Source organism: Myxocyprinus asiaticus, chromosome 36 (genome assembly GCF_019703515.2).
Source record: "Myxocyprinus asiaticus isolate MX2 ecotype Aquarium Trade chromosome 36, UBuf_Myxa_2, whole genome shotgun sequence".
Taxonomy (NCBI): Eukaryota; Metazoa; Chordata; class Actinopteri; order Cypriniformes; family Catostomidae; genus Myxocyprinus; species Myxocyprinus asiaticus.
In genome coordinates, this window is record NC_059379.1 from 41,830,423 (window position 1) to 41,858,028 (window position 27,606).

Consider the following 27,606-nt stretch of genomic DNA (forward strand, 5'->3'; position numbering starts at 1 on the left):
TAGCTAAAGCAGACACATGGTTTTATCATTTAAAACTGCAGTCTACTACAAGTCATAGGCATAAACAAACAAAAGTAAACTGCCTGTTGTATACTTTCTGCAGCAGTGTAAAAGCACAAGTGTTGTTTGCTGAAAGTTGTTGTGACGCACTGCTTCAGTGCGCTGTGTAAAACAGGTGTGACTGTATTAGGATTTTGGGTGGAAAAATGCATTGATGCATCACGGTGCATCGATCCATCAAAGAAATTTCTATGCATCGATTATGAAATGTAAGAAATGATCATCATTTTATGTATTAATACTCAATGTGTCCATCTCATATTACACGACCCTTCTCACGACAGACACGAAGCGGAGCATGCGAGATTAAAGGGAAAGAAAGCGCACTTTGAAATAAAGAAAGTTTATGCAGCCGAGTTCACCCCACAAACCTATATCTAAGATAGGATGGATGGATGGAGGGAGGGATAGACAGACAGAGAGATAGATACTGCCAAGTTTGGCTTTCTGTGTCATTATTCAAAACTGTTTGCATCCATCTGACCAACATAAGTTCATTGTTGTTGCCATCTTCCCTGATTACAATATACTGTATGTTAATATTGCTTTTGTATATCCATACAATGTGTCATTTCTCCATAAAACAGCTAAACCATAAATAGAACTTGGTTTAAATAAATGTGACTGGTGGGCAGACATTGGCTGTGAACAAAAACACTCACTCATTAATTAATTCTCTTTAGTGAATGCTGCAGAATAGGGAGCGATTGCAGACTGTTCTGAAGGGAACCAGTTAATTACTGTCACCTGTGATTGGTCAATGACACGTGGCAGCCACGAAAAAAACTTTTGCAGTGTGTGCCGCAAACAGTCTTGCATGACAATACTATTGAATTCTTGTGAATGGCTTGACGAGCGGAGGCATCTCCTTTTAGCTGCCTTTCCTATCCCAAAATGAGTAGGAAACTCACGGTTACCACATCCCGTGTTACCGCCTTTAAATGCTACTAATAGACAGTTTTTCATTCTATGACCCTGCTGAGCCTGCTCAATCAAAATGCACATGACATTTCATCTGTAATTACTGGCTTCAGATTTCAGATTTCACGATGCGTCACAATCATTAGGTAGAGAATCGTAACCGATTTGAATCGTTATCAGAGCGAATCGTCACACCCCCAATTAGGATGGTATTTGAGATCTGATCCAAACATGTCACAACAATCCATTCTAAGCATACACCTATAAATGTGGAAAAGCTTGTGCATTTTTATACAAATGAAAATTATTTACAGAAGCATGCTGAAGGACACGGAGTAATGTTAAAAATAAAAGTTTAAACATTAAAAACCTTAAATGTTTAGAACGTTTGCACTGTAGAAGTGTTTTATGCTTTCACATTAACTTTGATAGTTAGCCTTTAAACAGTTTTCTTTGCAGGGAAACAGCCAATTAACTGTGAAGACAAAAATAGAAGGAAATGTCAGAAAAAAATTAAATAAAAATAAAACCCTAAATGTTTTCTTCAGACTGTATAATGTGACAAATTCTGTGACAAATGTATTTTAACATGCATTATCAAATTAGCTCAAATATTTAATACATGAACACAGAACAGGTAGGGGATGTGTGGATCTTTAGAAATGACCGTTGTTCCAATTCTACTGAAATCTGCAGTGAGTCTGTAACTCATTTACCTCCATTAAAAGCTTTTCTTTCTGCCTGTCATTAGTGGCAGCTGTGAGGGCGTGATGGGCAATTTACTTCCCAGGGTGAGACACAATAGACAGGCACACGGTGCTCACATACTTCCTTAAATCTACAAGAGCTACGGCAGGATGGATAATTCTCTAATTACTTACTCATTACGGATCATCGCTGAGCTCTCGCACATCGCAATTAACTATAATCCTCTCAAGATCACTGTATATTTTTGCTTAAATTGTGCTTTTCTGAATTGTTGCTCATATCACATTTCTGACTACAAGTCTATGACCACTGGTAATCTGAGAATAGAGACAGACAAAGAGAGATTAGAGTTGTCAGGGATTTTTGAGGGCTGCCATACTGTATGCAGGAACAGTGTTTGTGTGTGTGTGTGTATTTGCATTTATTAAAATATTTTTTATCATACAGCTGTATTTATTTAGTTCGTTTATGTGCTGTCCTTTAAGGGGGAGCACATTTTGGGCCAATCAGTATTGACTGCTAATTTGTGGAGAGTGAAGATTAAGGGTTTTGAGAGAAGAAACAAAAAGTTATATTTTTTGTTAAAACTAAGTATAAAAAGAGTTTATTTCCATGTTTCAAGTATTTTTTTTTTTTATTATTAATCCTATCATCATTTTGGTTGTTGGAAACACTGTTTTTGCTGTTTCCATCCCTTCATTTGTGAGTTGACTGTCATTGTGTTAACACATTAAAGCGTAAGTAAGCATGTGGTGAATTTTAACGGAGTTTATGGTAAAGTTTTACAGTTTTTTATGATTGCTATGACAATTTTTTCAATATTTTTAACAATTTTCCTAAACTCTTAACACAGTTAGCACAACATCTGTCTGTGTAGGCTATACAATTAACACATTTCTTGTTGCTTTGACTCAAAATGCATACAGTTAACACAAATGTAAAATGCTTGAACTTCTTTTACACACAAGCTCAACCAAGACCAAAACAATGGATTTTTACTGCCAAATTTACAAATGCTTTCACACTGTATGTCAGAACAGATAACATCATATTCTAAACCTAACTTTTAGGCTAAAGTCAAAGTGAACAGCTGTTCATATTGTGAATTGAAACACAAATATATCCCCTGTATGAAGCTGATTAAAGTTATGCAAATAAATCACAGCTGATTCCCATCTAGGAAACACACTCAGGTGTTGAGGTTCTTTCAATCGCATGACCATATGGTATACAGTAAAAGAGGACCTCTTTGGGCTGATCTTGTGTGGAAAAGGAACAATATAGAGCAACACAAAGAAAGTAAGAAAAATGCCTGCACGAGGGAGAGGAAGATGAGTACCAGGACAAGGGAGAGGAAGACAAGTACCAGGACAAGGGAGAGGAGTGGGACAAGGGCAAGGGAGAGGAATGCCTGGATGAGGACAAGGTAGAGGGAGAGGAGTTAGAATGCATGATGGCGCTCACAGAAGGGCCAGAGCTAGGGTAACTGATGAAATAAGAGCTACTATCATAGACCATGGGCTACCATACAGAGAGACTGGTGAACGAGTACAGCCAAATCTCAGCTGGGATACAGTGGCATCCATTGTCCGGATTTTTCAAGAAACCAACAGGTAGGATATTGTATAAGGGCTTCTCCTACTGCAAAGTGTAAATAATTGTACCATGTATTACAGTGACTGTATGCCTCCGGTCTCTAACATGTAACTGTATTTTGTCTCTCTAAGGATTCAACGTCTACCTCCCTCAGGGGGCAGAGGAAAGCTCTTAAATGCAGAACAGGAACTTGCTATTGTCAACATGGTGATTGCTGACAATGAAATAAAACTGAAGGACATTCAGTCCAGAGTTGTAGAGGACAAGCTTGTCTTTGGGAACATTGCATAACATCCATTTCCCAGATTTTAGCTAAACACAGAGTCCGAATGAAACAACTATACAAAGTTCCTTTAGAAAGGAACGGTGAGCGCATCAAAGAACTCCGTCGCCAATACGTCCAGGTAAGGTTATCCAATACAGTCATTATTGTACTATACATAGTGTGTTTTGCAGTAAACTACTCTATAAACCTGGAGTACAGTAGGACATACAGTAGGTATACAGCAAAGCATTTACACACACTGTGTCTGATTACTTTCAGAGAGTCATGGATTTGGAGGCCAATCAAGTCCCACATGAAATGATCTACGTTGACGAGGCTGGCTTCAATTTGGTGAAAATGCATCGGCGTGGAAGAAACATAATTGGCATAAGGGCCACAGTTACCGTGCCGGGCCAGAGAGGAGCCAACATCACCATGTGCGCCGCAATCTCCAACTGCATAAATGTGAGATTGGCCCCTACAACACCGACTGCCTTCTCCTGTTTTTAGAACACCTGCACGAAAGACTGGTGCCAGAGGTAGAAAGGGGACAGGTGGGAAACCACTTGCCAATATATGTGATCACATGGGACAATGTGGCATTCCACCATTCCCGTGCAGTCACAGCCTGGTTTGATGCCCATCCGACGATGATGTCACTTTTCCTCGACCCCATTGAGGAGTTTTTCTCAGCCTGGAGATGAAAGGTTTTTGACCATCGTCCACAGGACCAAATGTCCCTCCTGGATGCAATGGATGCTGCATGCCAAGACATCACAGCTGAACACTGCCAGGGATGGATAAGGCATGCCAAAAGATTTTTCACAAGATGCCTTGCCAGAGAAGATATCAGGTGTGATGTGGATGAGAACATGTGGCCAAATGCAGAAGACCGGGCAGATTAGAAGATGACTTTTTTATTTATTCTTCTGTGGCTTTTTCTGTTTGTATATTTTTTATTTTCACATAATAAATGGCAGCTATATTGCATATTTTTGTTATCTTGCAGTAATGTCCTGTTGCAAATAAAGCCTTTACTGCAGCAATTCAGTCTTCTTTTTTCATAAACTGAACATTCTACTCTGAGATGGGTCATTCATTTTTTTTTGTATTGAATTTCTGCAGCAAAAGAAACAAAATGCATGCATTTACTAAACCCAACAAAACAAAAATGTAGAGAGGCTTCAAAAGAAACTGCAGTGCAAAACACAATCTATGATCAATACAATATACTGTCTATTGTATAAGGGCACATATAAAATAATGCAGTTTCTGTAATTCCATCTGATGTTAGTGTTTTTATGACATTGTGCTATGACTGACTAAATGTTCCTGTTGGAAGAGAACATGTGTTAGTGTTTTGGAATAATTATTTAATTTTGAGACATGTTTGCAGTGTTTTGGTGGACATAGTGTATTGTGTTATTGTATTATTGTATTTTGAAAATGAGTGTTGGAGTTTAGTTTACAATGTGTGATGTTGAGCATGAAATTAACTGTTTTGCCAATTGTGTGTTGTAGGTGTGTTGGTGCGTTAAGAGTATAGGAAAATTGTTAAAAGTATTGAAAACGTCATAGCGATCGTAAAAAACTGTAAATGATTGAAAATCCCTTGAGTATTGATTTGATTTGATTTGAGATGACCAAATCTATAGGCAAGTGTTTTTATTATCTAAATTGTCTCTCAGAGAATAGCGCTACATTTATTTGTCATACAAAAGACAGAAATGCGAAGTTTGATAGTGGAAACACTTTTGGAAGACACAGATGATGTGCTGTGCTTTGATGACAAAACACTCAAAATAATTACAGACTCCCCTGAAATATGATAATGCACTTATCAAAACTTTTATTTCTGCAGCCTTGAAATTAAAAGTGTGTCGATTTGTTTCTCCATTTCAATGTTTAATTCACAGCAGCCGTTTGCGCATCGTTGGTTGTTTGGTAACAGACAGATTATCAGATTGAGAGTTGATTATCGAACTTGATGTAGCAGTTTAGGATTTCCTAACTTAAGATAGGAAGTTTTCTGTAAAACGCCCCCTGGTCTCATAGAATCATGTTGCTTTACCTACATTTTTGCTAAATATGTTTTGCGTGTCTTGTTGTACATACCGCGTCAGTTTCCTGGTGAAATGAACACTAGAGACGCTACAACAACAATGACATTTATTAACTTTCACACAAATCACGAGTAAAATGACAGATTATCAGTTCATAAACACTTTTCACTCTGTTCCTCACACAATGTTATCTTATGACATCGAAACACTTTTACTATAGCACATGACTCATTTTTGTTGCATTACATAATCAACTACATTTACAAGCTTGTTCGAGTGTGATCAAATTGTGTGGTAGCTCGACTGATAGAGTGTTGCACTTGTGATGTAAAGGAGCGGGGTACGAGTCCTGAAGAGTCCACACGTGAACCCAAAGTGTCATAGAAACACCACAAAATGACGTGCTTGTTTTTCATCTCACATTTGCTTTTTTGACTCTATCGGTTAGGTTAGGTTTGAGGTTAACTCAATTTTAGCCCCACTCAGTGGACAGTTCACCTTTGAACTGTCACAACATACAACATTTTTTAATTGTCATGAGATCAGGCCTGGTCATAGTTGATGTCCCATGTAAAATCTGCATTGTGAATCAAAACCAGTTCATTGATCAAATTAATGTAGACTGCTGTATGTCTGTGTGTTGCAGATATCCGTGGACTGCAGATGTTTCTGGACCAGACCTCTCGTCAGGGTTTGGACGTGTCACTGCAGCGTGTGGACCGAAACATCAGCGGCGTGTTCTCCAGTCTGTTCACCTCCATGCGCACAGAGGAGCTCAACCGCTACCGAGACACTCTCAGAAGAGCTGTACTGCTGCTCAGCCCGCGGGGAGCCCAGGTCTTCATTCACCAGGTCTGTCACATGAGCCCATATTACTGTACACACAATTGTGGGGGTAAGATGAGCCGCCCCCTGTATCTAGGCCACTATGCACAATTTTTGTCATGTGACCACACATCAAAGTCCTCATTGGAGCGAGTCAGATGATTCATAAGTCTTCAAAGTCTGTTTGTCAAGATTACGTTTCAATAATATCACATCAGCAATGAAATGTGACAATAATGGTATCATAAATGTAGTTGCATTCTAGAGCACAAAGACCGTCCTGGTTACTTTGGTAACCTCCATTCCCTGATGGAGGGAACGAGACATTGTGTTGATGTAGTGACACTAGGGGTCACTCTTGGGAGCCCTAAACACCTCTGATCTTTGAAAAAATGCCAGTGGGAATTGGCGAGTGGAATTTGCATGCCACACCCCCGGACATATGGGTATAAAAGGAGCTGGTATGCAACCACTCATTCAGGTTTTGTGCTGAGAAGCCGAGACAAGGTCCCGGCCAGCGCACCAGGCCATCACGTAACTTTCCCCAATGCTCTTATGAGCATCGAACGGTTCTTCGGGAACAAGTCGACTACCCAACAAATAAGGACAGGCTAGCCCAGCCGTGACCTCTTTTCCTCTTTTTCTCCCCAAAAAGAATGGAATTTGTTAACCGACTGGGGGCCATAAATGTCTACGTCAGGGGGGTGTTTCTCCCAAGGGGAAGACACCGCAGAGACCACACCCCGCCCAGAGAGGTGGGGGGGGGGGTATTTTGAGTGGAAATAGGTCACATGGTCTTACCGAGTCTTGTCAGAAGTATGTCATGTGGAGAAGTTGCCTGGAAGGTACTACCCGAGGGGGGAGGAGTTTCTACAAGCATGGTGACTGGGGGCAGAGGGGCCTCTGCCCAAGGAAGACACAGTTTACCGACAGGGAAATGATTTAGCGGAAGATATATCACATGGGGTCACCTATGGGGAACCAGCGCATGTGGAGCACCTACCCCAGTAAAGGGCTTAGTTAGCACATGTACTGGGCCAACAGCGAGTTTCTCTGCAAACTTGTCTGACACGGGCTAAGAAGGAAAATCATCCAGGGATCACAACTTGTGAACACGAATAGGAGTCAAAGGTGCACGTCTTCACCTCATGGGAGGGGAAAGGCGCTATACGCAAGTGGTTCACCCAGCCAGCTGTCCCGGAACTTACCTGTTCAGACCTGACAACACATGGGATGAAACTGGCTCAACCCGGAGATTATAGAACCTCACAAAGGTGTTGGATGTCGCCCAGCCCGCTGCTCTGCAGATGTCTGCCAAAGAGGCGCCATGGGGGGTAGCACGTCTTGAGTGTGATATGCCATCACGATGGCGTCAATGACCCAGTGGGCGATCCTCTGTTTGGAGACAGCGCTTCCTTTCCGCTGTCCACCAAAGCAGACAAAGAGCTGCTCTGAGCTTCTAAAGCTCTGCATGCGATCCAAATAGATGCGTAAAGGACGCACCGGACACAGCAACACCAAAGCTGGGTCTGCCTCCTCCTGGGGAAGTGCTTGCTGGTTCACCACCTGATCCCTAAATGGGGTCATGGGAACCTTGGGCACATAGCCCGGTCGGGGTCTCAGGATCACGTGAGAGTAGCCCGGACCGAACTCCAGGCACGTTTCGCTGACAGAGAATGCCTGCAGGTCCCCTACCCTCTTGATGGAAGTGAGCGACTTACCGCTTACCGAAGAACACCACTTAGCGAACAGACGCCACTTCAAAGCATACAGGCGCCTCGTAGAGGGAGCCCTAGCCTGAGTGATCATGTCTACGACCGTGGGTGGTAGACCACTTAGGTCTTCCACGTCCCGTCCAAGGGCCAGACGTGGAGATTCCAGAGGTCTGGTCGCGGGTGCCAGATGGTGCCCCGTCCCTGAGAAAGAAGGTCCTTCCTCAGGGGAATTCACGGGGGGGAGGGGGGCTGTCGCGAGGAGCATGAGGTCCGAGAACCACGTCTGGGTGGGCCAGTAGGGTGCTACTAGGACGACCTGCTCCTCGTTCTCCCTGACCTTGCACAGCTGTGTGCCAGCGCATCTATACCAAGGGGTGCCTTGGTCAGGGCGTACCAAAGCAGGCAGTAGGAGGATTCCCGGGAAGCAAACAGGTCTACGTGTGCTCGACTGAATTGACTCCAGATCAGCTGGACCACCTGGGGGTGGAGTCTCCACTCTCCCCTGAGCATAACATGTCATGACAGCATGTCCACTGCGGTGTTGAGGTCACCCGGGATGTGAGTGGCTCGTAGCAACTTGAGGCACTGCTGACTCCAGAGGAGGAGACGGCGGGCGAGTTGTGACATGAAACGGGAGCGTAGACTGCCTTGATGATTGATGTATGCTACTGCTGCCGCATGCTTGCCCTGGATCAATGGCTGGTATCTTCGCAAGGCGAGCAGTACTGCCAACAACTCGAGGCAGTTGATGAGCCAACGCAGGCGCAGGCCAGTCCAGGAGCCGGCGGCTGTCTGCCCATTGCATACGGTGCCCTGCCCATCTTGGAGGCATCTGTCGTGACCACAACACGCCTGGAGACCTGCTCTAGAGGAACCCCTGCCCGTAGAAATGCTAGGTCATTCCAAGGGCTGAAGAGGTGGCGACAGATCGGCGTGATGACCACACAATGTGTCCTGTCTGAAGCCAGTGCTGAAGCGGTTTCATATGCATCAACCCGAGCCGTGTGGCAACTGCAGAGGATGCCATATGCCCCAGGAGCCTCTGAAAATGTTTCAGTGGAACCGCTGTTTTCTGTCTGAATGCCTTCAGACAGTTCAGCACTGACTGTGCGTGCTCGTTAGTGAGGCGCACCGTCATCGAGACTGAGTCCAACTCCAAGCCGAGAAAAGAGATGCTCTGAACTGGGGAGAGCTTGCTCTTTTCCCAGTTGACCCAAAGCCCTAGACGGCTGAGGTGCCTGAGCACCAGGTTCCTGTGTGCGCACAGTAACTCTCAAGAGTGAGCTAGGATCAGCCGGTCATTGAGGTAGTTGAGTATGCGGACGGCCACTTCCCTTAGCGGGGCAAGGTCTGCCTCTGTGACCTTTGTGAAGATGCGAGGGGACAAGGACAGGCCAAAGGGGAGCACCTTGTACTGGTACACCCGGCCCTCGAAAACAAACCACAAGTACGCGTCCTTCAGGTCTACCGTCGCGAACCAATCTTGATGCCGGACGCTTGCTAAAATGCATTTTTGCGTCAGCATCTTGAACAGGAGTCTGTGCAAGGCCCGGTTCAGAACTCGCAGGTCCAAGATTGGCCGCAACCCACTGCCTTCGGTGTGAAAAGGGTCGCGATCTCTGCACGCAAGGTAGCGGCGCTCTTATCCACCTGAGGGATCACCGAATACCTATTGGCCGCCCCACCATCGAGGGTAGTGAGAGCGGGGGAGCTGAAAGATCGGGATCAGTCAGTAAAAGGTGCCCCCCATGATCTTGTCAGCTCCTCATGCACTTCTGGGAAGAAAGGGACCCCGGGTGGGGCACGGCCGTGAGCGGCGCTCTGGGCCCAGGAACCAATCATAGAGCCGCAAGGGTTCAGGGGAGAGTGGAGGGTTCCAGCTGCCCAGGAAAGCATGTCCATCATCTCTGCGTCAGCCTGAGACTGGGCGACCACACCCGAAGGAGGGAGCCCAGCCGAGGCGTCCGCATCAGAGTGGATGAGCCCGCTCTCCGATGCTGCGCTCGATAACTCATCGTCTTCCAGGGCTCCAAATAAGAGGTCGAACTCACCGTGAGATGAGCCGGCAGTCTCATCTGAGAGCCCGACCGGGGCAAGCGAGCATGCTGGGGAATGGGAGGTCTGTGGGGGTTTACCCGGTAGAGGTGCTCCCATTAAGGTCCCCAAATCGCCCCCAGTGCTAACCGGCACAGCCTCATACCCGTAGGTAGAAGGACCGAGGCTGGGAGCCGCTGGGGTGGCTTGCTTTCTTACGAATGCAAGCCGCGACCGCAACGTTGACGTGGTCATGTTCTCGCAATGAGAACAAGACCCATCCACGAACGATGTCTCCACGTGGGCAGCACCCAGACACGTAAGACAGCGATCGTGGCCGTCAGAAGCGGAGCGATAACGACCGCAACCAGGAATAACACACAAACTTTTTAGAATATACTCTTTTTGTTATTCTGACAAAGCGCCCAGGGGCGTTCTCTGCACTCCACGGGTGCAGAGGGGGAGAAGCCGCGGAAAATCCAGCAGATGAGGTGAATGAATTTGCGGATGAATTCAGCTTCAATGAATGGAACCGCTCGGCTCCGAAGAGAAAATCTGAATGAGTGGTTGCATACCAGCTCCTTTTATACCCGTATGTCCGGGGGGAGTGGCATGCAAATTCCACTCGCCAATTACCATTGGCCTTTTTTCAAAGATCAGAGGTGTTTAGGGCTCCCAAGAGTGACCCCTAGTGTCACTACATCGACACAATGTCGAGTGAGTGACAGATAGGGAACACAAGTTTGCTGTTTGAACTGTAAAGCGGCATTTCCGTTCCTACAGCTGCCATGTTGAGTGTTACTATTCCTCTAATACAAATGACCTGGCAGACATTCCCACCTTAACTATGATTATCTGAACATCTGAAACACACTTATCCACTGATATGAGGTCAGACACAAGGTGTTCTCATGCATACAGTCTGGATGTTTAAGGTGATGGTCAGCTGTCCATGATCTCTCCTGCTCATGGGAAATCATCTGAAATGAGATGATCAGCTGTTAGATTAGCCTTTAATATTCCCTCCTTATGACTGTGAAGATGAAAAGAAATCCAGATAAGAGGGTGAAATCTGGAAGGTGTTTGCCTATGGTGCTCGCACACTTCTGTATGATGAGGCAATGAGTGCCGTGTTCATAAGTGATTAAACATAAAAGACAACACAATATGAAGAATGAGTTCAGTAAATGTGTGAGTGAATACACGTGTTTCAGTGTCCTAGTATGAAATGGCTTGGCATTGGCATAGAATAATTGACATTGTTTGTCATCACTATCATTCTTTTTATCATTTGTATTTAAGTCATTTTTGCCAGTATTGCCTCATACGGCAAGTGTCAAACATCTAAAGTAACATTAATGACAATATCACTACCAGAGGACAAGTATCAGGTATTGCAGTCAGTATTTCTGAGCACTATTTTCAGCAAAGTCCCTTGTAGTCTTTTCACTTGGCGGCCAATTTGGAAAAGCCCTCAGACAGTGTCCGCCCACTTTTTTAGCTGCCTTAGTTCTGGAAGTATTTTTCCCATTGGGATTTCCCATATTTCTTAAAAAAAAAAAAAAAAAAAAAGAGTTGTTAGGCATGAACCAACCGTTAAACATTTATCACCTTTTATTTAGTATGGCCTATTGTTCATAGGGAATCAGAGAGTGTGAAAGGGTGTGATGAGTCTGAGGGGTGTTGGATAAGGTTGTGTAAAAAACATACTTTATTTTTGTAATTCAGTTTGGTGCCACTAGTAGTGCAGAAATTACATACTTCACCATTAAAGTATATTGCAAAATATTCATAAATATATATATATAAATATATAAAAATACATAAGTAGTTTGAGAGTGTAGGGAGAGCGACTCGATTGCATCATTCAAAGAGCATCATGGGAGTGGGCGGAGCTGCAGAGCTCTTTTGGTTTTGTAATTCTCTAATTGGGGGATCTTTCTCTTCAGGACAATGGGTAATGTAGTTTTTTTTTTTTTTTTTTTTTACCAGGAATTCCACTATTAAACAAGTTTTAGAAAAATTGAAGTTGTAATTACAGTGGGTATCCATTCGGAATGGGCTTTCTACCGCCGTGATTGTTGCGTGAATGAGTCATTAGCAGCTCTTACCCGCTAAGTGGCGCTATAACCATAGAATTTCAACAGGCCAGAGCTGAATGCCTCAGAGCTCTTTCTCCCAACGTAACAACTATTAAGCTGGAGGCGGTATAAGGGCATGTTAAGCTTGTTTTGCCAACTGCCATAAAAGAGAAGAAAAGGAGGAGGAAGAAAAAGAAATGAGAAGAACAAACACTGATTTACTGGAGGGACGCAGCAATGGAGACCATGATAAATACTTTCTTGCAACATTCAGTGTTTCACAAGGATGTCCATGTATCAGGATTTTTTTGTTTCCATTTATCCATTCACATTTCAATAGAGAGAATTATCATTTGTGATAGTATTTAGATGAGTATTTTTATACAGACGTTATGAGCCAGCGTCATATAAGCTGCATATTCAAACAACTTCCAAAACTAGCAACGAAGGCCATTTTGGTGTAAAGTGGCGTCACTTCATAGACTTCAATATATTCTTCAGCACTGACGCGAGTCATGTGAAAGACCCTTAACACATATAAATATCAGTCACTTTTGCACATTAATCATTGCTCTTCACAATCACAAAAGTGACCGATTATGGTTTCAAAATGGCAAATTTCTCCGAAAGGTGAGGAGTTTGGATCCCTGGATTATTTTTGTATTTTTGCATGCATTTATTTATTTTCTGGAATTTGATAATTTTCCACGGCACACCAGACAATCTTTCACAGTGGTTGGAAAACACTGACCAAGTATGTAATAATTTTAACACACTGTAATAAATAAAAAAGCACTATAATATAATATATAGTTTATATTTAATGTGTATATACTAATGTTAGTCAATAAACAACACATTTTAAGATTATGAAGCACAGACTTTATTCACACCACCAGATTATACACTAATATGCTTCGTTTCCTTTCTATGTATTCTTCATGAGTTAAAGCAGCTCTTACATTCATACAGACGGGATCATCACAGATGTTTTGTAATATTGTGACCAAATCAGAGCACAAACATGTGTAACTTCTGAATGAGAGATGTTAACGGTGATGTACCGGTAGTTGTGTGTGCACTCGCCAGTGTACGGAGATGAATCGTAGATAAAATATATTTAAATGTTCGCAAAAGTCAAATTTGGCTATATTTGTGCTGACCTCAGACCTGTATACACCTTTGCTGGGACTTGGCATGGATGAAAAGCGTTTTTTGAGGGTTTTCTTGATATTGTTTTATGGGTGTTTTTCCATTGGCCACCATTACTTCCTCCTGCTGATGGTCACAAATACAGCGGCTGCGGGGAAAAAGCGACGTCACTGAAACAGGTCACTTTAATGTTGCCATTAATGTTGCATTGCTAGATCATTGTTAGAAAATACAATACAAATAATAAAATTAAAATTGTTAATCATAATAACTCAATTTCTTCACACGATGGTGCCAAAAAAATGATGGTGCCAAAAGTGTCCCTTTGCACCTCCTGGTGGTGATTTTACAAACGTGTCTCACGTGTGAGAATTTAAAGTGTTCACGCGGCGGTACTCCCCACGGTAGTAAGGCTCAATCTGGTTGCTTACCCACTGTACATGGACTGATGTCTTCAACAGAAGCATACACCATCGATTAACAACCTCAGAGCTCATGGTAGGTCTGTCTTTAAAGGTTTATAAGTTATTGGTAACAATCAGTTACACTGTGGAAAAAAATAATGGGATTTGTACTCTAGAATCTGAATATTGCTCTGTTTTCTATATAGGAGATAGTAATGCAAGTGCAGCTACTATTTACTTGAATGGCTAAAGTATCAAGATTATGTCTCAGTAACATTTCAAATCAACAATAAAATCTAACGACCAATTTTTCTTCAAATCATGTGAACTAATATTTTAATGTAAAGTATTTTCAAATCAGTTGATTGCAACACACTCCAGAAAAGTTGAGACAGGGGCAATGTAAAGGACTAGTTCATCCAAAAAAATGAAAATTTGCTGATAATTTACTCACCCGCAGGCCATCCAAGATGTATCTGAGTTTCACGCATCACGTGGAGGAGTCAGGAAGCGTGTCATTGTTTACATGAGAAACTTGTGCCATTCACAAACCAAAACAGTCCAAAACAATTTCAAAACAATATAAAATAAATAAAAAGTAATTTTCAAATAATAATAATAATAATAAAAACAAATGTAAACAATGACACGCTTCCTGCCTCCTCCTCCACATGATGCGTGACCTTACCAATGAGCTTACGTCATCCCTCTCATGAGCGCGAGTAACAGAGATGTACGGAAGTGAACATTTGTAGTTAAAAATATATAAGTATTGTTTTATTTCTAAAAATAATCAATCGTTTGGGTTCAGAAGAACTTTATTTGTCGACTGGAGTCATGTGGATTATTTTGATGCACCCTAAATATGCATTTTGGACCGTCAAAAAATGGAGGCTGTTCACTTGCATTGTTTAGAGGAGGAGGCCTGAAATGAAATCCTAAAAATCTTAAATTCTGTTTTGATGAAGAAAAAACTCAGATACATCTTGGATGGCCTGAGGGTGAGTATATTATCAACAAATTTTCATTTTTGGGTGAACTATTCCTTTAAGACTAATAACAATTTGATGAGTTGAAATAAGGCAATGTGAAACAGGAGATGTTAAACAGGTGAGGCAACCATGTCATAGTATATGAGGAACCTCCAAAAACAGCCTAGTCCTTCAAGAGCAAGGATCATTCGAGACTTGTCAATTTACCAACAGATCTTTAGCAAATAATCCAGCACTTTGAGAACAATGTTCCCCAAAGACAAATTGGAAGGATTTTGGGCATTTCACCCTCTACAGTGCACAATATAGTTAAAAGTTTGAAGGAATCTGGTCAAATCTCGGTGCGTAAAGGGCAAGACGAAAACCACTTCTGAAAGTGGGTGATCTCTGATTCCTCAGAACATCATTCATCTGTAATGGATATCATGAACATGGGCTTGGGATTACTTTAGTAAAACTTTGTTAGTCAACACCATTCGCCGCTGCATCCACAGATACAAGTTAAGACTTTACTATGTAAAGGAGAAGCCATACATCAACACTGTCCAGAAGCGCTGCTGAATTCTCTGGGCTCAGTCTCATCTTAGATGGAAAGTAGAATAGTGGAACTGTGTTTTTTGGTCCGATGAGTCCACATTTCAAATAGTTTTTGAAAAACACAGCTGTCGAGTTCTCCGGGCCAACGAGGAAAAGGACCATCCATGCTGTTATCAGTGTCAGGTCCAAAAGCCAGTGTCTGTATGGGCCAGGGGTGTGTCAGTGCCCATGGCATGGGTAACTCGCACATCTGTGAGAACACCATGAATGCAGACAGATATGTACAAATTTTGGAGCAGCATATACTGCCATCCAGCACCGTCTTTTCCAGGGACATCCCTGCATTTTCCAGTAGGACAACTTCAAACCACATACTGGCCGAATAAGCAGAGTGTGCGGGTGCTAGATTGGCCTGCTTGCAGCCCTGACCATCTCTCAATTGGATTCCTGTTTCAGATAATACCAATTCCTATTTCAGCTAATCGAACATGGCTTGTCAAGGCATTTCAGTGCGATTTTAATATTTATTTCCTGGTGTCACAATTGCCCTCTGCTGGGCCCACTCCATCCCAGATGAATAATTTTGTACTTAAATATATCTATTTATTATTATTATTATTATTATTATTATTATTATATTTTTAAGTTTACAAGCAAATAAAAGGAACTGGTTTGCATGTCTTAAAAGTAATTTAAACAATCAAACTGAATTTTTCTTGATTTGGGCTTTGTTTAAATTATTGTGACTATTGAATTGTTCATTCGGAATCACTTTATTTTAGAGTATTGTTCTACATTTACATACTATTTCATTACAACTGCTACAGTAATTACTTGGTACTAACCCTAAACCTAACCCCAACCCTTACCTTAACCCATATTAAGTACATTTAGTTATTTAATATTACTCAGTACTTTCTTGAGTAAGAACACTGTAAACATACTGAAAGTACATGTGCTGTAAAATAAAGTGCAACCATGAATTCAGTATTGTGAATCAAACCAAATTGTTCACCCTTTATCACTTTTTTTATTATTATAAATGCATTCTAAAATAAAATTTAGCTTTTTAACCAATTAATCAAAGAAATAATCGAAGACTAATTGATTATCAAAATAATCGTTAGTTGCAGTCCTAATAATTACTTTAGTTTTAGAGATAATCACTCTTAATACAAGCAAACTGCATGCAAAATAATATTATAAAAAAGCCAAAAGATTAACTCTACATTAATTCAGCCAATCTTTCTTTCTTTTTTCTTTTTTTTTTTTTTTGTTGAAAGAAGTGTTTATATTTATTTAATATTCATTTTGTGCTAGAAGTGTTTGCATAATTTCTTATATTTTCTGCAAAAGTGTTTATATTTGTTGCATTATTATTATTATTATTATTTATTTACTTAAGCATTATATGTTGTATTGCTTTGGGAAGATCTTGAGTTTCTTGAGGAAAGTTTAGAATAATATTGTTCATATCAGACTTACTGTAAATATGGCATGATGTGAAATTTAGCATTATGGTAAGAATGATTTAAAACCAAGCTGGGTTTTTTTTCAACTTTTGACTATTGTCAAGCTCTAAATATGGAGAAAATTATATCAGAGGAAATATTTGGAAGTATGTAATTGGATTATTCAAAAATAGGCATTGCAGAATGGTTATTTAATACATTTAATACCAATTTATTTTGATTTTAAAAAAAAAAAAAATTTAAATTAATAAAAATAAAAAAAATACTATATTGTGATTGTAAGGGGGTTAGCGGGAAAGGAGGAGGTGAGAACCGGCTTGAGAATATAAATAATAGTTTAATGATCAACTTAACCAAAAACACACAAACATAACCACACACAGGGCAGCTGCCTGTAATTCTCTCTCACTCGAACTGTCGTCCCCGACTGCATTTATCCCTTGTGCGCCCCATCAGGCTGATTGGGGACCAGGCGTGCGTCATTCCAGCCTGGCCCCGCCCTCCTCCGCTCTACTTTGATCTACTGTATATCTTCATTGTGATTTTGTGGGAATTTTCATGACTTGAATTACATAAATCTCCTGTGATGCATGTACACACACTGATGCATGATGGAAATTAGTGAGAATGTGGAAAATGCTTTAACAAGACTTTAATTTCTAGAAGTCCACAGTGATAATAGTGGCAGACGTTGAAGAAACACCGAACTGTCTTCTGTTTGTACAGCCAAACTGTTTGGAATCTTGCATTCACATGAAACAATTTCGCCATCATGTTTCAACAGAAGTTTGCCCTTTACCGTTTAAAAAAAAAAAAAAAAAAGAAAGAAAATCTGACTCTTTTAGTCCACCAAACTATGATTGGAATGTTCCAGAAACACACCTGCCACCTCTCTTTAAACACACTCACCAGTTTTGGACATCACATCAGCATTTTTAAAAAATACATTTCATCTTTAGTTGTCTCCAAAGGCTTTTTTTTCTTTTTCTTAGAGGATTAAACTTCTCGCTTGTCTATTTTAGAACTGTTTTAGTTTTTGTAGTTTGAGGCATCTGATAAGTGTTGAAATATTAATAACTGCCTGAACTCAGTCTGAGGTCTGGGATTTTAGAAAGTTGATGCAGTTTTATGTTCTTTTCACAAGTTAAGTCTTATGTGGTTATGATGTAGCTGTGCTCTTTCTTGCCAACTGCCTTTCACAAACATCATTATACTTCTTTTAAACGTCAAGGTTGAAGTAGCAGGCCCGTATGTTAATATATTCCTTCACAAGATTCATGGGACTGCAAGACTTTCAGGACTACATCGAGAAATGTCAACACAAGATGAAGTTATGACAGAAGAAACTATATTTGCTCATTTTATGCCCTGTAATCAGAGACTGTGTTCCATAGATAGCTTTTCGCATCGCCTGTCAGGTCCTCGGTTAATTAGACTTCATTATTATTTCATGAAAACACAGATGAATAAACACTGATGCTTAAAGCTTCGAGACCCTAGATGAAAGATGAAATTAAAGTGAGACTTGTGTGTTAGCTTTGAGGCTAACATCTACAGTATATGCTCGTGTACTCCTGCATGTTGACAAAATAAACTTTCAACAGATACATTCTTTATTTTTGTGAAAAATCAAGCAGAAATATTGATGGCATCATCTCATGCTCAGAGACTCCTCTACAGCACACGGTGACTGCACTTCTGCTATAACTCTTTTCTTTTCTTCAAAAGCTTCAGGGTTCCCACGTTCTCTCTTGCACTTTAGTGTGGGTCCGTGTGTGTGATCTGTTGTAAATGTCCATGAATGCTCATAGATGTAGGGGCCGGACTGCCATGGCTGTTGCTACGGGAGACGGATTGGGTGATATCAGTTATCAGGCATGATGGATGTTACTGTGTTTGAGGTTGGATACAGAGAGATTCTTCAGGTGTAGTTAGGGTGTAGTCTGCCATTGACTGCTTGAACGTGAAAAAGAAGTCTGTATCAGGGTAACTGAAGGTCTTTTGCAGAAATACATTTTAAAGGGTTAATTAAATATTCATGTTTTGTTATAACATTAATGCTTTTATTTTCTTTTTGATCCCCCCTGAGCTCTACTGATAATATTAAGGTTTCTTGCTCCAAAACAGTCATAATTTATTTATCAAATCATAGAGGTCTGCAGAGGCATTCAGGATTTTTACTGGATCAAAAATAGTCTTTAGTGGTGGCTGATATACTCAGTCCATACACGCGAAGTTTGTTTATTACATAATAGCAAATAATTAATAAATAACAAAATTATGTAGTTGCATGTCATGCATACATTGAATATACAAGTTAGTTTTGATCATCTTAGCATATGGAACATTTTGAATTTGAGAGGTTTTGTTTTACTTCAAGATGCAGTGGGAAATCAAACTAAACTAACACCTTATTTCTGTGTAATAAATTAAGATCTGGAGTTCCCCTCCATTTTTACATTTTCAATAAAACATCATTTAGTATGTTTTTTAAGTGATTTGAATTATGGGGACACTAGAAATGTCCTCATAAACTACATTTATAGCATAATACCCTTGTAATTACCAGTTTGTAACCTAAAAAAAAAGTCCTCGTAAACCACTTAAAACTGTCCACACACACACACACACACACAAACTCACACACACACTCAAACACACACAGTGCTGCAGGTGTGGGGGTTTTGCTCGGGACTTGAGTGACTCAGTTCAGTGTTTATAACTTTGCCATGGTCCACTTTAGTTAGCTTGATGCTTTCCACACTCAGTAAGTGGTCAAATAACAGTCTTTAGCACACTTTAAAAAGTGCGCTATTTTTTACAAGTCCAGAACAGGTTGTGTTCTTTGTTAGTTGATTTATTGCAAGACAGTTTTAGACTTTGAACTGAAAAGATCTTGATTGAGCTACAATTCATTTCAACATTATTTGACTGTTCTTGTGTGTAGTCAGAAAAGCTACAATACAAATTAGTAACACTTCTCAGTGTTGTACTCAGGGGTGACTGGTCACACCATGTTGCTATAAACATACATACATTTATTGGTACAATGGGGAACCGTGTTATGAATAGAAAAGGTGGAAGCAGTTTGGAGCAATGAGGTGTTTAAGAGCAGCCTCCTCACTTACCACAATAACTATAGAGAATCACTACTGAGACAAGACCGATACTGTACATAAGAGGTCATTCAGCAGATGCTTTTACCCACAGTGACTGATCTCAGAGCTCAAGCCCAGTCCTGTGCTCCAGCCCCTCCGTTATGGACAGCACGACAAATCCCATTTTTTTGTTGCTGTTAATACCGAAACAAACACAAAAAGTCTCTCTGGACTGAAGCAAAACTTGGCCACACCCCAAACCATGTGACTAGGAAAACAAATTAAGCAATTTCCTCTCCCTGGACCATACTGTGAGTAGATGTATTTTGAAATAATAGTGTTGTAAAGTCAGAAAACCTGGATGTGTTTTTAAAAAGTGTCATTACCGAACTTGCTGTTAGTCTTATAAAACACAAAATGTGTTTTTTGTGACTTTCCTCTGTTCAAATGAGTGATGTCTAGAATTCTACTGTGCTGACATTTTAAGATAAGGGCAAGATTAGCTTGAGTTGTCAAACCCGAAACCGTCAATACCAAATAATTTTTGTCTTTATCGAACAAGCTATGGTTGTTTTTGCATTGACATATTTGTTTTGGTAGTGATGTTAAGTTGTTCTTTCAGATTTTATTTGTAAAAATATACATCATTTATACATATACCTAATACATACACTCACCGGCCACTTTATTAGGAACACATGTACACCTACTTATTCATGAGATTATCTAATCAGCCAATCATGTGGCAGCGGTGTAATGTATAAAATCCTGCAGATACGGGTCAGGAGCTTCAGTTAATGTTCACATCGAACATCAGAATGGGGAAAAATGTGATCTCAGTGATTTGGGCCGTGGTATGATTGTTGGTGTCAGATGGGCTGGTTTGAGTATTTCTGTAACTGCTGATCTCCTGGGATTTTCACACACAACAGTCTCTAGAATTTACTCCGAATGGTGCCAAAAACAAAAAACATCCAGTGAGCGGCAGTTCTGTGGACAGAAATGTCTTGTTGATGAGAGAGGTCAACAGAGAATGGCCAGACTGGTTCGAACTGACTAAGTCTATGGTAATTCCAGAGATAACCACTCTGTACAATTGTAGTGAGCAGAATATCATCTCAGATTGCATAACATTTCGAACCTTTAGGCAAATAGGCTACAACAGCAGAAGAACTTGTCAGGTTCCACTTCTGTCAGACAAGAACAGAAAGCTGAGTCTGCAGTGGGCCTATCGTCTGTGTACCTCGGCAGAAATCCAGATTCTTCAGACCAGATGATGTTTTTCCAGTCATCTACTGTCCAGTTTTGTGAGCCTGTGCACACTGCAACCTCAGTTCAGTTTTCCATTAATGTTATGAATGAATAAGTGCATGTGTACACTGAACATGCAAGAGCAGTGTCCCTGCATTATACACTTATTTAAGTCAACAATTAAAATGAGTTATATATGTCTTATTAATTTAATGTATGCTTGAATAAATCTTCCAATTTTGCCAGATAATGTCTGGAAATTATTTGGAATCTTTAGAGACCGTTCTCAAAAACAAGGTTTTCTGACAATCATTTGTTAAATGATTATATCTCAGCAATGGTTTGGGACAGAAACATAAACATTATATCATTAGACCTTCCTCAAAATGTGATTTCAGGTCAATGCGACTAAAAAAATGATGGAGCAGGTGAAATTTAATAATATATATATATATATATATATATTTATATAATATTGTACATATAACATCTGCAAAATAACAAGGCATTTTGAATTATTTGTAAATGCTAAAAGATGCACATTTTTCACTTAACACAAAAAGGAACATAGGTCAAGAAAAACCATCAGTTCCTACTAGAATGGACAGACAAGTGCTTGTTTGTGCTTCAGAAAGCAACTTCCCAAGCAATGTTTATTATGCAACAAGACTGTAACTGTGTGAAGAGGCACTGTACAGTCAAAGAAAAGCTCTTGAATCAGTCAGATTTACTCTCTCTGTTGTAGACTACATTTGAAAGCACTTTTTTTGTTTATTTTATTTATTTATTTTTAGTTTTTGTCATGTTTTGTCTCAAACTTCATCTGTATTTTGTGTTTGCTGTGAACAAACATTGATGTCTTATGTAGTGAACAAATATTATATTCAGGTCATATTTTACAAGGACGGGACTAAAGCATGTGATTCTGCTGACACTGGGAGCAGCATTTTAACATTTTCCTGTGTACTTTCTGCAGCATTCATGTAAATATGGGCTACAAAGCATCTCTAGACTAAAAAGTATTCACATGACCTCACTAGTTGAAGTTTCTCACAGTGACAGTATCACAGCACAGTGATGGTAACACCATGGTGTTTTGATATACAGTATATCGTGTTATTTACATGATACTCTTAAGATGTGTGTCCAAAAAACAAAACCCAAATTATTACATGCTCAACAAAAAGACAGAAAGGAATAGATGTGATGGATGGGACAGGTTACACTCGGTGCCGTATTCCTCTTCAATAACTGTAACTCCTCCATTTTATTCATTTTCAAAATGAATTGCTTCCACAATGCCCTCGACCTCATATAGTGTATCATGTCCCAGACACCATTTAGACATTAAAGTAAACATTAAGCACCCTTAAGAGATCTGTATCTCGTTCACTAATCAGAGATGTTGTCCTACTGCACCAGCAAGGACTTATTTGATGAGAAACAACTCGTCATGATTAACCATGATTAACACCAGTGTAAGAGGAATAAACAACCGCAAGTGTCCTGTCTTAAAAGTCCCCTCTTTCTTGGTTCGAATGCTAATGAGGCTAACTCAAGCTAACTCTACCTGAGAGAGTTTTAACTTCCCAGAGCTGTAAAATTTCCAGATATGCCGAGCTGAATGCAAAACAAGTTAACAGTTCCAATGTAAAGGGAAACATTTTCTCAGACAAATTACAGAGCACCATTAAGTTGTGGATGTTGATTTAAATGAGCAAATTGAGATCTCATGCTAGCTTTTGTACACCAGTCACCTTGGCATAAATGTGAGCTGGATGTTGGACTGATGAGTGGGATCATTTTTCATGTGGAGAGAATATGCCATTTATTATGCCACTGGACATGCCACTGATAAAATACGTTGTTGTAGTATCTGCTATCAGTCACCTGTCTGACATGTCAAAACTTGCTACTTGAAAAGTTGGACAGACACTGTGGAAAAATGGACATAAAGATTCCAATAACAACAACTCATGCCAAATACCAAGATTTGTCACAATCTTATGCTTAAAACTAGGCATGATCTGATACTGCACTCATGTTCTTGTACTTGTGTTCATAAAAATGCTCAGATACCAAAAACTGATACCCTCTGATGTACAAAAGTCATTTCGCAAACATTCACAGCACAATTTAAAATCACGATGTGTCCTTGTGTGATTATTAAACCACAAAGGCTGTAATTTAATGAGAGAAATATATAGTTTGCATGTGTTGCACGCTTCAAATGTGAGCACTTATGAATGTGTGGAGCCAGTGTTGTGCTGATGGCGGCTGCTTTTACTGATCATCGATACATGGAAAACACCATCATGAGAATCACGCGCTCTGTTTGGAGCAGATGTCAGCAGGCAGAGTGGTAATTCACTTTTTAGCAGGAGGCACATACATACTGTACATACTGTACTTATTTAATTAAATAGCAGCAATTTGCATTTTAATAATCACATTGAGTCCCGTAACGATCTGCTTTTCCAGAAGTGAGAAGCTACCGTCAAAAACACAGAAACAAAAAGGGCTCAAAATAAAAGCTCAATTTAAATGGAAAAAAAAAAAAGTAGACAGAAATATATAGTTTGTGATACAATTGTGATGCTCTGTTCTGCAGCAATTTATTGGACAAAAATGACTTCAGTGCTGTATTTTGGATTGTGCTGTGCGGCTCTGTGTACAAGCATTTAATTTGATAAAAATAATACAATATTATTAAACAACGTCCAATAATAGAGTGTGCTTCAAAAGTGGAGTATAAACTTAAGGTGCTCTGTGGTCATGGGTTCATATTAGTCCAGAAAAAAAGAAAGAAACATACACTGTAGCCATGGCACTCTCAATAATTAAAAAAGCCTTTATCAGCACATGTTTCTGTTACTTTACAAACTCTTACCTTTTTAAATGTTTTTTTATTTTATTTTATTATTTTTTTCCCTTTTCTACTGAGCCATGTGATAATAAAGCCGGTTCTTTTGAATTTACAGCGTGAAACATGCAGTGTGATCAATGTAGTCTGATTCCCGAATGAATGACTCGTACGAGCCGGTTCTTTTTAGTGAATAAAAAATTTGCTGAACCGCTAGTCATTCATTCCATCATCTCTGACTCAAAGTGAACCTAGAACTCTTATGTAGACATGTGTCCTTATGGCTTGTGAGACTTAAATCAGAGGAATTACTGTATGGTTTTTGATTTGACAAATTGTAAAGATGGATGTATTTGGCCATTGTACCACATCTCACACCATAAGAAATGTATCTGATTGGGGTCTGCTTCGTTAAATTCAACAGATTGACTAGCTGTTTAGAAAACCCACAGACTACTCAAGTATTGCACATCCCTCATTCAAAAAGCCACTATCTAGTGTTTATAGCACATTCATGAGTGATTAGGGAACCATCCGGAGTTTAAAAAGCCCTTTTTCGGCACTATTACCGCATCATAGTCCTGACAATAGTAGAAGTGCCTCCCCAACCTAATAAAAAATTTGTCATCCAACTGGAAGTGTCTAATAAAAATCAATATGGCAGAACACTCGCAGCAGCTGGTGTGTGTACAAAGAAGTTGCCGAAATTCAAACTTGGAGTGCTGACAAAGGTAAAATCAAAGGTAAAAGTTGCTTTTTGGAATCTTAAATCTGGTTGTTTGTGGGGCATGAGATCGAGCTATAAAACCCTCACGGCCCTAAAGCTGACTGCGTAATTAACCTCACATAAACACGCAAGACTTTTTGGAGCCAGATATTATTGCTTTTTAATAAATTATATGGGTAGATTTCATTGAGGTGACTGGTTTAATATGGACTATCAAATATGATCACCACCAGGTGGTTATTTCTCTTTTCACAGAGAAAGTAAAAATGGGGGTAGACAGCAAAGTAGGGCAGACTAGTAGGGGGTCAAGTTGTTACAATTTTTACTTTATTTTTGAAAGCTTTTTGTACCTAGAAGTCTTGACTTCTTTAAAAAAAAAAAAAGATATTTATAATTTCCACAGTTATTGGCCAGGAATGAAAAAGTTCACTGAACAGACACTGACCTCTAGTGGGGCATGTTGTCACAATGGGAACCTCCATTAAACAGCCTTTTATAGGCTTCTCAACTAAATTTAAACACTTCAACAATTCTTGAAACACACAAAAAAAAATATGAAACAGTAAAAATGTCCTACACCATTATCAAGCCATTGCTTTGGTCAACAAAAAATGTAATTGAAATAATAATAATAATAATAATAATAACTTTGTAAAAATGTTCTGTGAACTCAAACTTGTTCGGAGAACACAGACAGTACAAACTTTCAGTTAAAATCTACATTCTTGATATACAGTAATCAACTTGTATGCAAATGTTGGATTTAGTTTGGAGCATTTAATAACATAATAATAATAATTGATGAGGAATTTAAACTAGGTGTTTTAAAACAACATTACAAGAAACAGGACTCAAGAAATTATAATTGCTGAGAAACAGCCCCTGTGACAACTTGCCCCATCTACCCAATACAGTATTAAAGTACTTTACTGCCTATCTCATGCCTACCACTGCCATAAGGGGCAGTGGTAGCTCAGCAGTTAAGGCTCTGGGTTACTGATCAGAAGGTCAGGGGTTCAAGCCCCAGCACCACCAAGATGCCACTGTTGGGCCCTTGAGCAAGGCCCTTGACCCTATCTGCTCCAGGGGTGCTGTGTCATGGCTGACCCTGCACTCTGACCCCAGCCTAGCTGGGATATGTGAAAAAGAAGAATTTCACTGTATATGTGTGATAAATAAAGAAAATTATAAATAATTATAATTCTGCATCTACATTTCAATTTGCTGATTTGGTAATTCATTGACTTTAATTTTACAGAAAGCACAACATAAAGAAACTCTATTTTCCTAAAGTTGCCAGTCTCCATCCTGCAGCACGGCACCAGCATCTGAACACCAGCTCTGTCTGAGACCGTCTGCCAACCTTTCCCCAACATCCATCACTGACAGAGCCCCACACCTCCCCAGGAGCAAACGAGCTGGGCCAGGGATAATTAACCGTGTCCGATATTGTTTTTCCAGCTGAATTTTAAGTACAGAGAAAAATCTTTGCCTGTTTCTGGAAGATCGGCCTCTGCCCCATTAGAGTCTTCTGGAATGCTAATGGCCTGCATTCAGACATTGATCAAATCAATCGTGATGTCATTATCCAGACAGGGTCAGTGAAGTGTGCGTGCACCACTGTCTGAGGACACTGAAGGGAGCAGTGCTATGAGGTTTTGTTTTTGTAAAGTAGTTACTTATTTTAGATTAAATAAAAATAAATAAAAGACAAATTGTAGGATTAAGAAACATACGTAGTAGCTAGAGGAAAATTGTATTGCTCAGAGGTTGCTCTTTCAAAGCTCAGGAGACTTAGTGGAGATCTCAGTTATGTTTTATTAAAGTATTAACTTTGTATGTTTCCTGAGGAGTTTTTGCAGAAACACTTGAGACAAAGAGATACAAACTGCTGAGACAGTTGTTGACATACCCACGTGCGACCCCCATATCCTCATGCGAGGACAGTGTGCTTTGTCTTTGATATACGCAACACATCATTTAATTTCATTTAAACCAACTGATCTCAGTTCAGGAGTTCACTCTGGGCTGTCAGTAAAGAATTCAAATTTCGATATCGAGGTAGAGTCATGTGACAAAACAACATGATTATGCTGATCCAACATTTGCATACAAGTTAATTACTGTATATCAAGAATGTAGATTTTAAACGGAAGTTTGTACTGTCTGTGTTCTCCGAACAAGTTTGAGTTCACAGAACATTTTTACAAAGTTATTATTATTACTATTATTATTATTATTTCAATTTAATGATTATATTTTTGTTGACCAAAACAATGGCTTGATAATGGTGTAGGAAATTTTTACTGTTTCATATTTTTCTGTGTTAACCCTCTGGGGTCTGAGGGTGTTTTGGGCCCTGGAGAAGTTTTGACATGCCTTGACATTTGTGCTTTTTTTTCAGTTGCTTAAAAACATATTAATGGCTAAAGTCTGATAACACTGTATTCAGCACAAACTGGGCTACAATAATATGTGAACAACAGGTATGTACATGTTTGTATTTTTGAGAAAATAACGTTTATGCGTTAAGTCACTGAAATAAGGCCATATAACACATACTAAACATTTGTTCACAAGACTTTTGAGAACTGGATCTTGTAGCCTAGAGTTTTTGCTACAAAATAATGTGAAAACCATCCTGTTCACTCATTCATACAAAACAATATTAGTCATTTAACTTTTGTAAGACACTTTTAGTGTTAGAAAGGCCATATGCGAGGAGACGCCTCCTCGCATATGTCCTTTCTAACACTAAAAGTGTTGAATATGATCATGAATATTGATGTGATTCACACCTGAGGAGACAAAGACCCCTCTCCTGAGAGAGAATGAATGTGAG

General features: G+C 39.8%; 1 protein-coding gene across 1 annotated transcript in view; it reads left to right on the top strand.

Moving 5' to 3' along the window:
* LOC127427159 (glutamate receptor ionotropic, delta-1-like) overlaps nt 1-27,606 on the top strand; it is a 764,896-nt gene that overhangs the window by 422,308 nt on the left and 314,982 nt on the right. The window contains exon 4 of the mRNA XM_051674595.1: nt 6,260-6,465. Coding sequence (XP_051530555.1) covers nt 6,260-6,465 — 206 coding nt within the window. The remainder of the gene's footprint in view (nt 1-6,259; nt 6,466-27,606) is intronic.